General features: G+C 40.5%; 1 protein-coding gene across 1 annotated transcript in view; it reads left to right on the top strand.

Annotated features, from left to right (window-relative positions):
- The window catches only part of Sac1 (phosphatidylinositol-3-phosphatase SAC1), a 35201-nt gene extending 20727 nt beyond the window's left edge, over positions 1-14474 (top strand). Inside the window, exons 9-19 of the mRNA XM_089579960.1 lie at positions 3210-3296; positions 3379-3447; positions 3930-4009; positions 6152-6250; positions 6799-6937; positions 9666-9735; positions 9823-9895; positions 10301-10394; positions 10508-10609; positions 11312-11372; positions 14065-14474. Of these exons, the coding sequence (XP_089436086.1) occupies positions 3210-3296; positions 3379-3447; positions 3930-4009; positions 6152-6250; positions 6799-6937; positions 9666-9735; positions 9823-9895; positions 10301-10394; positions 10508-10609; positions 11312-11372; positions 14065-14207 (1017 nt within the window). The 3' untranslated portion in view covers positions 14208-14474. The remainder of the gene's footprint in view (positions 1-3209; positions 3297-3378; positions 3448-3929; positions 4010-6151; positions 6251-6798; positions 6938-9665; positions 9736-9822; positions 9896-10300; positions 10395-10507; positions 10610-11311; positions 11373-14064) is intronic.
- The last annotated feature ends 2184 nt before the right edge of the window (positions 14475-16658 follow it).

The raw sequence follows: 16658 nt of genomic DNA, 5'->3' as shown, positions 1-16658 counted from the left end.
ATTCGCCTACAACTGCTGAATAATTTATAATCGTATTTCTTCTCGCGCTGTTTCAGTTTTTTTTCATCGACCAAGTGATGGTCGTGATGTATAATTAACATTTAGGTCACATGAGGCACGAAAAAACTGCAATATAAGTGTTGATACGTAGCTTAACGCTTAAACAACGCTTAAGGGGGGACCCTGGTCTTGAAAAAAAAAATTTTATTAATGAAGTCACAGTTATAAAATTTTCAGGCCACATGTATTTTTGTGCACTGATTCTAGATATGTCATTTAATTTCGTGTAAAACAATCTCTCGAGCATTTTTGTGCACTTTTTATGCAAGTATTTTGGGAAAAGTTTTGCAGAAAATTTGCTGCAGGAAACTTGCTGAAATGCAAGCCATTGGGTTCTCTTGACACCAAGGAATGCAATAAGGGTAAAATTATCATCCTGGCTATCGTAGAACTTGAGTAATAGAGTTTTGAAGTTGTCGCTTCAGAAATGAGAAGAAAAGTGTGCATTCCTCTTTCTGAAGTGGCAGCTTCAGTACCCTATTACTCAAGTTCTGTGATAGCCAGGATGATAATTTTACCCTTATTGCATTCCTTGGTGTCAAGAGAACCCAATGGCATGCATTTCAGCGAGTTTCCTGCAGCAAATTTTCTTCAAAACTTTCCGCAAAATACTTGCATAAAAAGTGCATAAGTGCTCAAGGAATTGTTTTACATGAAATTAAATGACGTCTCTAGAATCAGCGCACAAAAATACATGTGCCCTGAAAATTTCATAACTGTGACTAAATTAATAAAATTTTCTTTTCAAGACCAGTGTCCCCCCTTAAACCAGCCTGCTTCACGAGCTGGAATGACAACAAATGACATATCAACAGTTACGTTGCAATTTTCTTACGCCTCATGAGACCTGAAGGTCAACTACAAGTCATAGCCATCGTTCTGTTGATGAATCCATAACAGAGTCAAAAAGAAATTCAGTTATAAATTATTTAAAGGTGGTGGGCCGATATCATTGGGTGATCCAGTTGAAATGAGTAAACATGCAGGCAAAGTTTTGGTGTCTATAGTCCTTTAATATGGCAGTTTGAACAGACAGACCCTTTCTGACGAGAGGTGGATTTTATTGCTCCTCGGATTCCTAGAGGTACAGTCTTTGTCAAAAGTAACCAGGCTCCATGGTTTGCTTCTCATTCGTATAACAGAGCCCTCACGGCTTCCCTAAAGATCAAAAAGTTCTTTGAAGGTGAGAACAGGGGTTCTTCTTACCATACAGAGATTTGGAGCTTGAGGGCTGGCATAATAGCTTTAATATACGACTGAGATGGAAAAACATGCAGCCTGGTTACTTTTGACAAAGACTGTACATTCTTATTGGCTGTACATCCCGTAAGCTGAGGTATAATAGTCTTCACAATTGACAGATGGGAGTTTTATAATATTGCCTAGTTGTTTCAGTGTTCAAAAAAGGGCACCTGCTAGTATTTGTGATTGTTATCAGCAGACTGCGCACGCAAAGAAGGGAGAGCACCTATTGCGGCAGGGAAAAAAAAAAGATTTTACTTTTTTTACAGCCAAAGCAGGGGGTGCGTTCATTAGGCGATTAAATACGATAATTTAAATGATTAAACATTTTTTTCTTCCAAACTTGTCAAAGGGAGTGGACTTCAAACAAAAAGCTACATAGGAAACTTGGCAGTGGTTGAAGTCCGCTGGAGTTAAAAAATTGGTGGGGAGGGGGAGAGGAAGAGAGCAAATAGCAATGTTGCAATTTTCACATTTTATGCAGCCAACAATGACTGTGAAAAACAGTAACCTTTTCATGCAAAAATTATGATACACCAGCTTGTATTGCAAGCAGTGAAGGGGAAAATTAACCAATATGCTCAAAAAGAGCAGATAAAAAAAGGGCCATGTGACAATGAGCATAGTAGTTTGCATAACCCATGATAAGAATTGCAGTAGATATTTGTGCTGTGTAGCTGGCATTTTTAATGAAAGTGTGCTACTTGAAGTTATTGTGCCATAGCATGAAAAGAGTAGGAATCTATTTTTTTATTTTCGATACCTGTCAGTAAATTTTGGGTGAAACTTTCTCAGATATCTTGAGTAATTTTTGGTAATATAGTAAAACCCCATTAATTGGCACTTCAGGGGACCAAAGAAAATGCCTGAATTAACCAAATGCCCAATTATTTGGGGGCACCGAAAAAGCACAATAGAATGCCCTACATCAACACAAACTTTATTTCCTTTAAAATCGGTAATGATTGATTGCTTTATGCAAAAAATTTGCATGGCAACAGCTATTTTTCACAGGTCCACCAAATGGTGCAGAGTGCACACACTGTCGCATCAACCAATATATATTGACCTTTAGGACACTTGGGGCATCAACAACCTCCCTGCCCCTAATATACACCCTGTGAAAAGAATAACACACCTTGATTGCGTACATACCATGTAATGCAAAATGATGACATGCTCCGCCATAACACAAAGAACGCTCAGAGCATAGTCCACGACATGCACTCAACAACAAAAAAAGAGGAAAAAATGGTGGATCGCAGCACGAAACTGAAGAGCATCCTGTTGTACCTTCTAAAATGGCTATCACAGTGATGTGTATGACGCTTCACATTTGAGTTTGACACCAGTCCCACTTGTCCTATAGTGGCGAGAATTTTGAGTCACTCAGTCCCCGTCAACATCGTCCTATCTCCAATGCCTACTGGATGTGCAAGTCGTATCGCCTCTCCAAATTAACCGAAGCACAGCCGAATCGTTCTATCTATTGAAAGACTCTGACAAGAGTTTTATGCCACTGAATAGTACGTATGTTTGACAGGACTGGGTGGGTCACCTGAATTACCCAGTTTTCCAAAGGAGGGGGGGTCGATTTAATTAGTTTTCACTGCATTACTTTGTTCACATTCCAGCATACTCTGTATTATTTTAGTGTTCTGCGCATATATATGAAGTACTGTTGTTTTCATCTGAGTGCTGTGGCTAGGTATTCTTTGCACTGATTCTTTGTTAAAAAATAATTAGTCAGAGTTCGTTACAGTGCACCTTTGACAAGGGAAAAATGCTCTGGCATTTTTATCTTGAACAACCCCTTTGACCTGCCACAGTTAACAAAAATCTGGTTAGCCTCCAGCATTGTGCCGTTTCACTCAGTTTTGCTTTGGTGGTTTTTTTAATGTTTTCAGACCCGTGGTTCAATTCCATTGTTTTGGACACAGTTGCCAAACCTGCGATACAAGCCTCCGCCAACCTTGAGTTCTGGCCTCAACCACGTGAGAGTTTTCATCTTTTGTAATTTTGTGTGCAGACTGAGATACCCTAATGCGATACAAATTCTGCTTTTGGGCTTTCCAGCTTGAAGCATTCCAGAAGCACTTTGACAATCAGATTTATACATATGGGAACCAAGTAATTATCAGTCTGGTAAGTATGAAAGCTCCATGCACTTCTAGGTGGCAGGGCAGTGATGTGGTATACAGAACTTTTGTTGCAGCTTGTATAAACCATGTTGGTAAAGCAGAGGTCCTGGTTGGATAACTGTTTGTTCTCTCAGCTTCTTGGAAGCACAAATGGGATGAGGGCCTAACATAAGTCACGTGGGCACCACTTTCAACTAGACACACTGTTAAGGTTATGAGTGTGTTATTTGTTCTCAGCCATTCACAGTGTTTATTCTTTAGAACAGAAAGCTTGATGTTCTTGATTGTTTTGTTTTTGAATAGTGATTATGTCCTACAAATTAGCTTGACATAACCTTAAGCTAGATTATTTGACAGTGCTAAACGCATAGTGCAAGAGATGTGTCTGTCCCCGACCTTTGCCTCATGTCTTTTTTTACTGTGGGCCGTGGTCTTCTAAGCTAGTGTTTCTTTGTGTTCTTTTCTCTCTTGTCATTTTCACTTTAGATTGACCAGAAGGGTCCAGAAAAGGCATTGGGAAGGCAACTGCAAGAGGTTGTGAACCTTGCCAACAACCCCAAGATCAAGTGAGCTTAGAAAAACAGCTTGCAGTGTTATTTTGTTCTTGCTTTCAATGCAGTCCTGTGTATCTGCATTATGTGTGTAATATATAAGGCCTTCTAACCTTTATATAAACCTTCTAAACTGAAACCCCGTATATAGATGGGATTTTTACATCACTGTATAATAGATTTTTGCATTCTAAATGAAAGTAATGTGATTGAGCAATATTCTAAGCAAAAGTGCTTAAAGAAAAGTATAGCTGCATTAAACTAAATGTATTTACTTTATTTTAAAGTAATAAAATTGCACTGTATAATTGAGTGCAGCAGTGCATGGACATGCAGTGCCGTCTTGTTTCGTTTGGCAATTATATGTTGGCCCAGATGAGCTAGCCACGAGAAATTTTGTTTCAGTAGGGCATGCTAAATGTAAATGCTACTTACCAGCTTGAGGCACCTAAAGCAGGCGAAATAACAATGTGTTGGCAGCACATTCTTATGGTAGTTGGCAACAACAGCTCATGACCCATGGATTCTGTTCTACTGGGACTATATTGTGGACATCTTTTTAGATAAAAGTATTTTCAATTAAACTTAAGGATGGGGACCCACGCTTGCACAGCTACTGGCCATTTTTCACAGTGCTTGCGTGATCACTGTAGTCTTCCTGCTTATGATAGAAAAACAAATTTATTTACGTTTCAAGCATATGCATTGTTAATAGCAATAACTGTTGGTTTGAGTGGAGTAAACAAAAAGCGTGGTTCATGAAACACTTTTTTTCTGACTTGCTTGCTTGCAGGATGTGTTTGGGAAAAACTACTGCCCAAAAAAGAGGGCTGCTTCTGCAGCATTTAATGAAATGTTTATCTCTGTACGTTGAGAATGGTAGACTACAGTTGATAGTTACTTAGAACTGGCGCTCTAAAAAAAGACCGAAAATGATGAAAATGACGAACAGTAGAGGCTCGATAGCTTCCTGTCTAATTGACAATACACATGCATATTTGGCACATTTGTAAGACATGCATAATTTGTTAAGTGTGCAAAATGGTATTGAGCTGCACTTGATAGTTCTTTAGTTTTCGTTGTTCAAAGTTAACAGTTGTTGCCAAAGCATGACCCAAGGCGGTCTGGTGCTGTGTTGCCAACCTCCGTGGGTATCGTTTAGGTAGTGACACTTAACTTTGAACAACAGCTGCTAAGTTTAGCCTAAAGAAATTTTGCAAACTTAATAAAATATGAATGTCCTACAAATGTGCCAAATATGCATGTGTTTTGTCAATTAGGCGGGAAGGTATGGAGCGTCTAATATGCATCATTTTTATTCTTTTTTTTTTGGTGCGGTGGTTCCAAGTAACTATCCACTGGAGCCAGAAACCGGTTTTCATTTCGTTTAAATGCTGAAGAAGCAGCCCTCTTTTTTTATTGCTGTAGTTTTTTTCATATGCATCCTGCAAACAGACAAGCCAAACAAAAGTATTGTTTTGTGCACTGCGTTTTTTGCTCACTCCACTCGTACCAACCATTATTACTGTTAATGACACCTACGGTTGAAACCTAAATACATTTATCTTGCTAATGAGCTAAAACTTGTTTTTCTTTCTTAAGCAGGAGGACTACTGCTAAAACACAAAATTGTTATGGCCAATGGCTATGAAAGCGTGTCAGCTTTGGCACATGGGGCTGGCTCTATATGCGAGATAAAGTCAGCATGTTATTGGAGTCGCATGATTAATAGAGCTGTCATGTGGAGTCAAGCTATGCATTTTTTTAATCGTGTGTTTGTAATCATACTCTATGAATGTGTGCTCTGTCTGAGAATTGTGGATTGCCCCGCCACTGTATTAGGCTACTCATCCCAAGGACGGGGGGGATTGAATCCTGGCTGCAGTGGTCGCATTTCGATGGAGGCAAATTGCAAAAATGCCAGTGTGCTGTGTGATGTCAGTGCACGTTAAAGAACTCCAGGTGGTCAAAAGTAATCCGGAGCTCTCCACTGCAGCATCTCTCACTGCCTACGCACAGCTTTTGGACATGAAAACCTACATGGCATGGCATGAGAATTGTGGAGCAACAAGCATTAGTGTTGATAATGTCATAGTTTTTACAGACCAAACCTTGGCCCCATTGACCTGTGCTAACTAACACCCAGTTTATTGGCAGGTATGAGGCTTTTGACTTCCACCATGAGTGCCGAAAGATGCAATGGGATCGCCTCTCCATACTTATGGACAGGATAGCCCAAGACCAAGATGCATTCGGGTAAGTTTGAAACTTAAAATTTAAGGCAGCACTTTTTTTTTTGTTCTGCCGTTCTCTTAGAGCGCAGCTTTTAAATTCCTGTTTGTGGGTTGAGGGGCATTCCTCGCCGTCTGCCTCAACGTAACCGCCGGAGTGAACAAGTGCAGCAAAAGGTGAAAGAGAGCTGACGTGGAGCGCAGCAGATGATGAAGACGTAGTGAAAGCGAAGAGAGCGCGAGGAAGAAGAGGGTACAGCGGCAGCCTGAAGGTGGGCTTCACGGCGGTGACCTGCTAAGAGAGGGCGCCAGAGTAGCATGCTGCTGTCCGTTCGCCCAAGGAGAGGCTCAGTGATGATGGATCGCTATGCATGCTGCCTAAGCCGAAGCCCAGAACCGCCTCCTTTCAGCACTGTGTGTTTCATATGTGGTCCTCTATGGTTCAAGTACCACAGCAGCTGCGCTTAAAAAATCATGTTACTGATAAGCATAATCGTCGTCTAATTTCCTAAACGTTTTTTAAATGTCAAGTTGTCATGAAAGCTGTCTTTGATATAGATAAATTGATTACAGGTACTTCATGATGCTTTATGATGGCTCAGTGCCCTCTCTTCAAACTGGGGTGTTCCGCACTAACTGCATTGACTGTTTGGACCGAACCAATGTTGTGCAGTCTCTCCTTGCAAGGCGTAGCTTGGAGCAGCAGCTTCAGGTAAGCTTTTTCTTACCTTTAGTTGCTCTTTTCTTTACACATATATGCGAAAACTTCAGGAATTAGAAGAAATTAAGATATTTTTCTATATAAAATGTGTATTTCACAATTCGGAATAATTCTTTTATTGGTGGAATTATTTTCCTCAACATTGTGCCGCCGTGGTGGCTTAGTGGTTATGGTACTCGGCCGCTGACCCAAAAGATGTGGGTTTGTTCCTGGCTGCACCGGTTACATTTCGATGAAGGTAAAATGCTAGAGGCCTATGTACTGTGCGGTGTCAGTGCACATTGAAGAACCCCAGGTGGTCGAAATATCCGGAGCTCTCCACTATGGTGTCCCTCATGGTCTGAGTCGCTTTGGGACGTTAAACCCCAGAAAAACCAAAAATTTTGTCAAGGCTGCCCTACACTCTAGGATACTAGGCAAATTCATTACCTGTTACGTGGTAATGCTTCAAACATTTGACACCGGTTTTCAAATCACATTTCTCATCCTGCGTGGTGTTTTTCTTATGACAATGCGCAAAAGTAATTATTTTCTTGCAGAGTTACAGTGTAGTTGATGTGGTCGAATTTCAAAAATGGCATCCAGAGAAGACTGGTGGATCTTTCTGCACACACACAACACAATCCTTGCACAGGAAAAGTTCAGACCCTCTTGAACCTGAACAATTTTTTTCCCGCCTTGTCTTCTTGTTGGGTATTGTTGAACTTGTACTTGTAAAAACACTTGTAAAACTGCACACTTGCACATGTAACAATGCATAGTACACCACGAAGGCCTATTAGCGAAGTATAAAAACACACTGAATGGCTTGTTTGATAGTTGGGTAGATTCTTCACTGGAAAATATAGTGCCTGGGTTCATCATTTTTAGTTTGCCAGCACTTGAAGCAAGTGGGACAAATGTGTCTCACTGCTGCAAAGAGGGTTAAACTACAACTTTAGCCAAGTTGTGAAATATTGAGCTCACAAAAAAAAAAAAAAAGGAAACTGTATATGTTCATTTTGAGGACTCATTGGTCAAGATTTCAGTCACCGCAATGAATTATATTTTTTTATCATTTAATTTTCCTATGATTATACTTGCTCCAAAAGCCAGCAGTGGGAAGACAGTTTTGAAGCACATAACATATATTCTGTTTATTTTAAAGATGTGGCTCATAATATGCAGCTGAATTTTTTCTCTTGTGGCAGGTTGGTTCGTGTTCTGAAAGCAAGTTGCTCGTCCTCTCCTTGCGTGCTTTTTTTTTTTGTCCCTTGGCTTATTGCACAACAGCTTGTTTTATGTTGTACCATGTGTTGCATAGCCTCGTCTCATGTTCTGTGTCAGTGCACTTTTTCGTCAACATTTTGAATCTGCTCAGATTGTCCCATCTAAACACCATTGTTTTTTGTTTCATATTGTTTATGTACCCTGGCATGGTGTAGCTTAACAGCTTTGGAACTGGTATGATTACAGCACAGTCAAAAGTGGTCATAAGGCATGGGACTACCGTATTTTCCGGTGTATAAGACGCAGGTTTTTTTCAAAACTCTTGCTTGTGCGTCCTATACAAGGGTGCATCTTATATGCAAATTTTCCATTTTTTTTGCGAGTTCAGAAATTACTCAGGTTCATGTTCAAGCTTTTTTCACCGAAAAAATATTACTACCAATAACGCGGTTGTAACATGGTTAATACTTCATTACGGGTACCGCCATGCGCAACTTTTTTAGGTGAACTTTATCATGAAACGGCGGGGTTGACCACTTCCGGGATCTTAAACACGCGGCCGTTTCGGAGGCCCCAAGCAAAGGTAATGTGTAATGCCAAAAGATGGCAACAGTCGCGCTTCTCGCCATTGTCAATACAAGCCAAGAGAAGCCGACGTTTTTTTTTAGTCACCCTTTGCAAGTACGTAGTGCGTAGAGAATGCTTCAGCCGCGTTGCCTTTTCGATAGCGCATCCAAAGATGAAGACTTTGAAGGTTTTATGTAAAAATAAATTGCTATGGACATAAAGAGAGTTCTTTCGCTTTTTTTTCTTTTGTGCTAAAACGTGGGCGGGTGTGGCGTGAGTGTTGCCTTTTTCGATCACTTAGCGTTGCTTAAGAACTTCTCACACGTACAGTGCATTTTGCGATGGTCGCATAAGCATGTTTAATTAAGCCTCATTAGCCTCACTGGGTAAATTGGGGTGAGTCTTATACACGGGTGCGTCTTATATACCAATTTTTTCAATGACAGCCTGCATATAAGGCGGGTGCGTCTTATACAAGGGTGCGTCTTGTACACCGGAAAATACGGTACTCACCGAGGCATGAAAATAGTAGACTGAACTGGCTGAGCAACTGCAGGAACATTCCCAGCAGTGCTGTTCAACTTCTGTGTTCCAAAAATTGCCCATGCCAATGCATATTACCAGTAATGTTGGCCACATCACATTGTAGCGTCAAGAGACTAGATTTATGGTCTGCTGCAATTCTCTTTTGACAGTGTGTAGCAGTTCCACTGTAGGCTGTGTGGCCTTCAACCTTTGAGTCTTTAAGCACTATGGCTGATAGAGAAAGTAATACCTCTGCAGTTTCTAAAGCTGCCCCATTTAATTACAAGTATAGGTGACATATGTGAAGGGGCTGTAGTTTTCATCAGTGCTGAATCATCCGTTATGAATTAACCATTCACTCTTTTCATTAACTGCCAGAGCTATGTCAGTAAACATGCTCCTTCTCTTTTATTTTTAGAGGACTGGTATTCTTATGCCAGGAGAGACCATAAAACAGCACCCAGTTTTTGAGACCCTCTACAAGAATGGTAATGAAAATAGTTTGCCTGATTTTGAATTATACTTGTGATAATTTTTTCTGGTGCTGTACTGATCTTCTTCATCCATTTCTGCAGTCTGGGCAGACAATGGTGATTTCTGCAGCATCCAGTATGCAGGCACTGGTGCCCTCAAGACGGATTATACTAGGTAAGTATTCTGTGGTGCCAGCAAAGTGCTAGCATTATTGGCACAGAATTCATGCTGTCAGAATGCTATGTGCAGATTCAAAAACCAATGAATGACCTGCGTCAGTGTGAGCAGTGCTCATACTCAGTTTTACTATAATTGTGCTATAGTATGAAAGCTACAACATGCACAAAGATCAGTAGCATGCATAAGAAGGCAAATGCCAAAGAGAAAATAGTATATTAATCACAAATTGTAGTATGTATATATTTTCAACACTGTTGAACTAGTTCATTGGAGTGCGTTTGCCATCAGCAATTATTGACCATATTTGTAGTCTGCTGTAGAGATGTTGGTGGTAGCTAAGTTTGTGCTGTGGCATTTAAGGATTGTACAATGTGTGTTACTCACTACTTTCTTTTGAAGGACCGGAAAGCGTACCATCCTTGGAGCGCTGAGGGATGGCTACAACTCAGCTGTTCGCTACATCAAGAACAACTTCAATGACGGCTTCAGGCAGGCAAGTTGTGACTCTGGTTTGCACATTGGCTTTTTTTTTTGTTTTTTCCTGGAGGGGGTGCTCTGATGTGCGACAGCTTATGTCATGTTAATGTGAGGTGTTCTGCATTGCAGGATGCCATTGACCTTTTCCTAGGCAACTACAGGGTCCAGGAAGGTGAAGGCACAGCCCTTTCATGCCCACTCACAGTTCGCAGGGAAAAGAAGTACTGGGTGGTACGTGCATTTGGCTGTTTAGCTGACTGCAAAGCTTCAGCTTCCTCTCTTTTCAGGCCCTTCTTGTCTACTGTGCCGTACAGCATTTCCTTGGCCGCTTGTCTTAAGTGGCATTGCATTGATGTTGATAATGTCTCCTACAATGATTTTCAGTTATAGTTCATTTCATTTTGTTCAAAACTAGCTGAGCAACTGAATGTATTTAATCCAAGAGTGATGACTTCTGCATGTGCACTGGGATTTTGTCATTTGTAGTACAACAGATCCGTAGAGGTGGGCTTTGTGAGTATTCAGTCAAATTTAAAACCTCCGTGTGAACGCTATAATTTACGAATAATTTTTGACAATTTCTGCTCACACTAGCTCTCAATTGATTTGGGCGACACCTCGCAACAGACTCTTAGCAGCCCCTACCCTCGTGACATCAGTGGGCGATCTGGGCGAGCCTTCTCATCGAGTGTGCCGAGGTGGCATGGGCGGGATGAGGCTAGATGGGGCATGGAGGGGTGCAATCCCAACCTGTTTTTTTTTTTTCGTTTCTTTCTTTTTTTGACACGTTGGCATGTATGAGTTGAGGGGAGCAAGGAGGAGCATAATTTTTAATTGCGAGTATCTTTGGTGTTAATGAAGCTACTTAAAAATTTTTGCCATACAGTGACAATTGATGGAATATCGATTTCATTAACACTGTTTTCTTTACAGCTTCCAGGCTTCCTGTTGCTGGCAATAGCTTGTTGCTTTTTGTGCCTGCTCAACTCTTCAGGTATGTAACAAAAGTAACTGGGGTGGTGGGGAGGGATTGATGTGGCAAAATTGAGATTTTTTGCAGGCATCATTCTTTGCTTTTGTTTCATGTGATTGCGGGCCTTGAGCACAGAAGTTCATGTGTAAATACTATCTTTTCCTTTTTTTTATGTGGCAAAAGAGTTTCCTAGTGCCTTAAAGAAAACTTCAGAAGTATATATACCACATTTACTCGTGTATTGGTGCAGTTTTTTTTCTTTAAATTATGGCTTTAAAAAAGGGGCGCACAAATTACGCTAAAATTTTCTGAACACATCCTAAAAAATGCTACAAAAGTCAGAACACGCAATATAAACTGTATATTGCTGCCTATGCATAGACCCCCCCCCATCTCGCACCCCTAGCTATATATACTGTATATATTGTCGTCTATATATAGGCCCTGCCCCCATCTCGCACCCTCACCGGCAAAAAGAAAGTTGACTCCAAATGTAGGACACATACCCCCTCCCACCCCACGTTATGTAGTTCCCCGCGGGATGGCATGATGGCGCATGCACAGCTCAAAGAAATAAACGCGCAACTATACAATCGTGAAGCAAGCAGTGGGAGGCAGAGAAGATAATGGGTGACAAAACGGCGCCCTCTTAAGTGGCCCTGCTTACTAATGGCAAACTGAACAGCAAATGATTCGGTAGTTTCGAATTCGGGCGCGCGCAACTGTTTGTCCGGGAAAGTGACTGCCAGCATGAGCAAGCCGGGTAAACAGTGCACACTTTGTGTCCTTCCACTTGCACCTTTCGCAACCACACATGGCGATGCAGCTGCACCGATCTTCCCAAGCCTGCCTTGCATGCACCTGTGTACGTGTTGGGGGTGTGCAAATTATGCGCGGGTGTAAATTATGTAAGTAAATACGGAACTTTGTGAGAATTTCTGAACACAATTTTTCAGAGTAACAGTTCTTAGTATATTCTGCTTTGCCTTTCTTTCACTGGCTTCTCTTTTGTTTCATGGTGTACTGGAAATTGAGGTGCATATTTGCAACTTAATGTGCTTGCTTCTCCACTTCCTCTAGTTTGTTTATTCTGGTGGCATTATTGCAACAAGCTGTCTGGGAATGCCCTTGTCAGCTGACTGCTTTCTGTCTGACAGCAATAATTTCACACTGGATCAGGGCTTAAAGGTCGTGATGTAGCTTTTTGAACGAGGAGTCACACCACTCTTTGGCTCCCATGACCAGGAGGTGTGTACTGTATTAGGGGCAGAACACTGAATATTAAAATTTTCATAGGTGGGGAGTGCAAAATTGACACAAGGAGCAAACTTAAAATGTGCACATTAACCAAACTTGTTAATACCCCTATCAAGCGCAAAATAAACTGCACTTATGGCTAGTGCGCTTTACGCTGCACGGTGTTAAACGGGAAAGCAAAGTGCGCTCATAAGTATGAAAATGGCGGCTGGCTAAAAACAATTTTTTCCTAAATGGCAATCTGTAAGCGTGACCTTTGGAGTCATGCTCGTTTAGAGCAGTACAGCGCGTAGAAATGAACATAACTCAATTTTAGGCCTTGACCGCATTAAATTTGTTTTATGGTAATCGTGCAGCTAGTCAAGACAAGTTCCTAGCACATCCAGAATCCAGACAACAAACAACATTGCAGATTACAGCGCTTTTTAGTGATGTATTGTTTATCTGGACACTATCATAAAACTATCACACAAATAAAAAATATATGTAACAGGTAAAATCAACTTGTATATTGTATGCTCAGAAAATCACTGCTCTGTATCCACCACTGTTCTCTGGAGGAGGAGAATGAGTTATTTGGTTATTAGTTCTCACTTATGACAAAATAGAGAGAAAGGTTAAAATAGCTGAAATGCACAGCAGTGCATTGTTGTCTGAATGTGCACTGTAGGATTTCTGAAAATATTTTTCATCCCAGAAGTTTAATAAAGGCCTCCTTGCAAAATCTGCCTTATTTACACTTTTCTTATTTCTCTTGGGCTCAAAAAATTATATGCTCTTATACAACCTGATATTTTGCACACTTCTGGTGAGCAGAATTTCTGATTAAATTTAACAGATTTAGCAGGTTCTGCCAAGTTTTCTTAAAGGAGTCTTTCATATAGGTCACAGAAGCTAGTGTAGTTTAACACTATAATTTTCAGTTAAATTTTCTTTGTCCAAATGATAAGGAGCAAAGAAAGGATTAGCATATGTGCTCCTCCACATTAGCCCCCTTTGTTCTGCCTGTTTGCTCTTTGTGTTAAGCAGAATTCACTACTGCACTTGCAGTCTAAGATATATGTTCATATACCAGGACCACAGTAAATTTAAAATATAGCAATAACTGGAATGAAGTAATTTGCTTTTATGAAGGTTTACTGCCCTAAACTTTTAAAAATGCCTGAATGTGTGAATAATATTTTGTCGTTCTCTGCAGTTCACTTGGCATTGCTGCATTAGATATACGGGAAAATGTTGATCTGGTACTCTAGACCAGTGCATTTTTTCTGCATTGTAGTAGTATTGTGTTCCTGCCAGATTTCGTTTCTTGCACTTTCAAAAAGAAAAGTTTAGTTGTGCTTTCCTTGGCAACCTACACACTGTCTATTGGAGGCATTACTAGGACAATGTATGTTTAAAAGTGTACTGAATGTGCTTGTAAATCTGTGCCAACCTGCCTTCTTTTGTTTTGCAGTGTACTCTATGGAGACCTTCATGTACTTTTTGTTTTGGGTGACAATGACTGTCCTGACCCTCATGGCCATAGTGTATTATGGAACTGAATTTGTGGACTTTCCAAAGCTACGTGATCTTGCGCCTAACAGAAGGTCAGATTAGCCTGCTCGCATGCACCTGTCAGATTGTTCTTTCCTTCCTGAAGCTCTTACTCTCTCGTAGGAGATCTGTTGCTTACAATTCTGCACTAAAAAGGCTGACAGGGCTGCAATGTACTGAGAGATGAGAAGTGCACCTTCATGTCAAGAATAGGCAATATGCAAATCCTTCCAGGCTGTTATTTTTTTATTTGACTTGTTATCCATTCAGGACTCTTCTCAAAGACTTCCTAGCATGTATGGAACTAAATAAAAGATATAACTAACAGTACTCACTTGCAGTATGCGTTTTGCCTGGGTTAGAATGAAACACACTCCTCACATGGGTCTTTCACTTACTTAATCCATCATCATACTCTGATGTTTATAAAGCATCTTTTAAGAGCGTAGTTTCACCTGAAGAATGTATGTTGGCTGTGCACTTTCCAACTGACTTCCATTTTGATCTTGTCCCCTTCCTTGCTGTAACAGCACTCATCCTTTGGCTTGTTTGCTTCAGCAGCTTGATGATGGCACATCATTTGTGGTATTGAAAGCTAGCCAATAAGCCTTAAAAGAGGTCATACCTGTGGTTTATGTAATTCTGTCTTGTGATAGAATTGCTGTTATTTTACATTCGTTGCACTTTCATTATTTTGATGCACCCATATTGCAATCTGACCTTAACAACAGTAGGCAGTTTTAGTATAGCATATGCAGACGTATGCAGAAGGATAGCATACTTTGAAAAATACTGTGCTTCATAGTGCACGTCCAGCCTTAACGTATGCTCGCATTATGTACGCTATTTTCCGAATTTAGCATGTGTGACTCTTGCATACGTTACGATATTTTTTCCAACATGGCGGCGTGCTTCGAAGCAGGACCTCTCGCTTCGGAGTAAATTTGTCATTGATATGGAGTTTTTTGAGTACATTCATGGGCAATAAATGGAGCATTGGCCTTCCACTTCGTGTCATCTCGCCTATAGCATTACGTATGAGCAATAACTTCGGTTTATTTTTATTTCGAGTGACGATTCTGCAGCTGCCAGGCTTAACAGGAACATCAGTTTGACAGAAATGGTTCTCGTTCCGAACACCGGATGGTGCCACTAGGCTGAAGTTATCATTGTATCTTCGTTTGCATGCGTAGAACTAAAAGTGCGGATGTGACAAACTACGTAGCATTCTACAAATGGCTTAAATTTAGTGTACGTAAGCATGCATACGCTATTCTAAAACTGCCTAAAATCCTAACAGAGGTAGCTCCTTCCCACAACTGCCATCTGCGTGGTAATTGTCTGTGGTCTTGTAAATGCTTAGAAGCATCACTCTATTATGACCAATTCATTTAACTAACATTGTGCCAGGCTTCGCTGTGACCAATTTTTCTCTTAAGTACAATGAGTAGGATTCAAAAAGCTTTTTAATATGGCTTCAGTGAAGCTTCTTCAACCTGTGAAATTTTGTGCTGACATGCCATTTGCCAGCTTTTTGACTTAAGAGGCTTGAAAACAGTGCATTTGTTATTTCTTTTGTATTTTATATCCACACTTGTGAAATAGTTTCTTTCGAAACTTTTTCCAGATTGTATTCGTGTATTTGCATGACTAGAATGACTAGTGATTCCATTCCTGAAATAGGCAAATATGTTTGCATGTATATAATGTAAAATTTTGTAAGCGTGCTAAGCTTTCGACATGATTTTTTTTTTTTTGCTGAAGTGGGTTGAGTGCCAGTTTCCCGCATTGTAGTTGAAATAACGTAACTCAGCACGTCATTAGAGATATTGTAATTAAAAAGGGTTCTCCAGAAGCACTGACTTCTCTTGTGAAATATACAGAATTTGTACTCAGTTCATAAACAAACGTGCAATCTGCACATATATGCCACTCCCATGCCATGGTTGTGAGTCTGCTTGTACCCCACTGCATAGTTAACACCTGGGTCACAGCATTCTCAGCATGTGGGCAATACTACTTATAAACCTTATATCTCAAGGCCCGTTTCGTCGCAAAATGAGTTTCTAAATAAGGCGCAAAGTCATTTGTGCTACAACGAAGAGTCTGAAGATTCTGCATGGCAACACAAAAGAGAAACAATGAGACACTGCATTGGGAAGCCATGGTGGCAATGCAAAAACTGTGCCAAGGGCCCTACACGTTTTTGTTTATGACAAGGCGTTTATGGGCACAGTAGATTGAGTTAACAGGAATACCAAGGGCTGTGGTTGTCAAGTGATGTTATTAGTCTGGTTACTACTTTTTTCAGCTTCCTTCTATATCTAACCATTTTTATTATCACTTTTATTCAGAATTTGCCCTCGCTATTTGATAGGTTGTCAGTCATACATGATCTATGGTTTATATTAGGCTGCAAAAATTTAGTCCATTGCATTTGAACAAGTATTGTTGTACATTTCTTAGCTCAAAAACTGCTTTTGCACTTTTACTTTCATTGAGAAGTCCCAAGAG

Source organism: Amblyomma mixtum, chromosome 3, assembly GCF_055824585.1.
Source record: "Amblyomma mixtum isolate Tamu chromosome 3, ASM5582458v1, whole genome shotgun sequence".
Taxonomy (NCBI): Eukaryota; Metazoa; Arthropoda; class Arachnida; order Ixodida; family Ixodidae; genus Amblyomma; species Amblyomma mixtum.
Note: the sequence above shows the minus strand (reverse complement) of the source record. Positions and strands in the feature narration are given on the sequence as shown.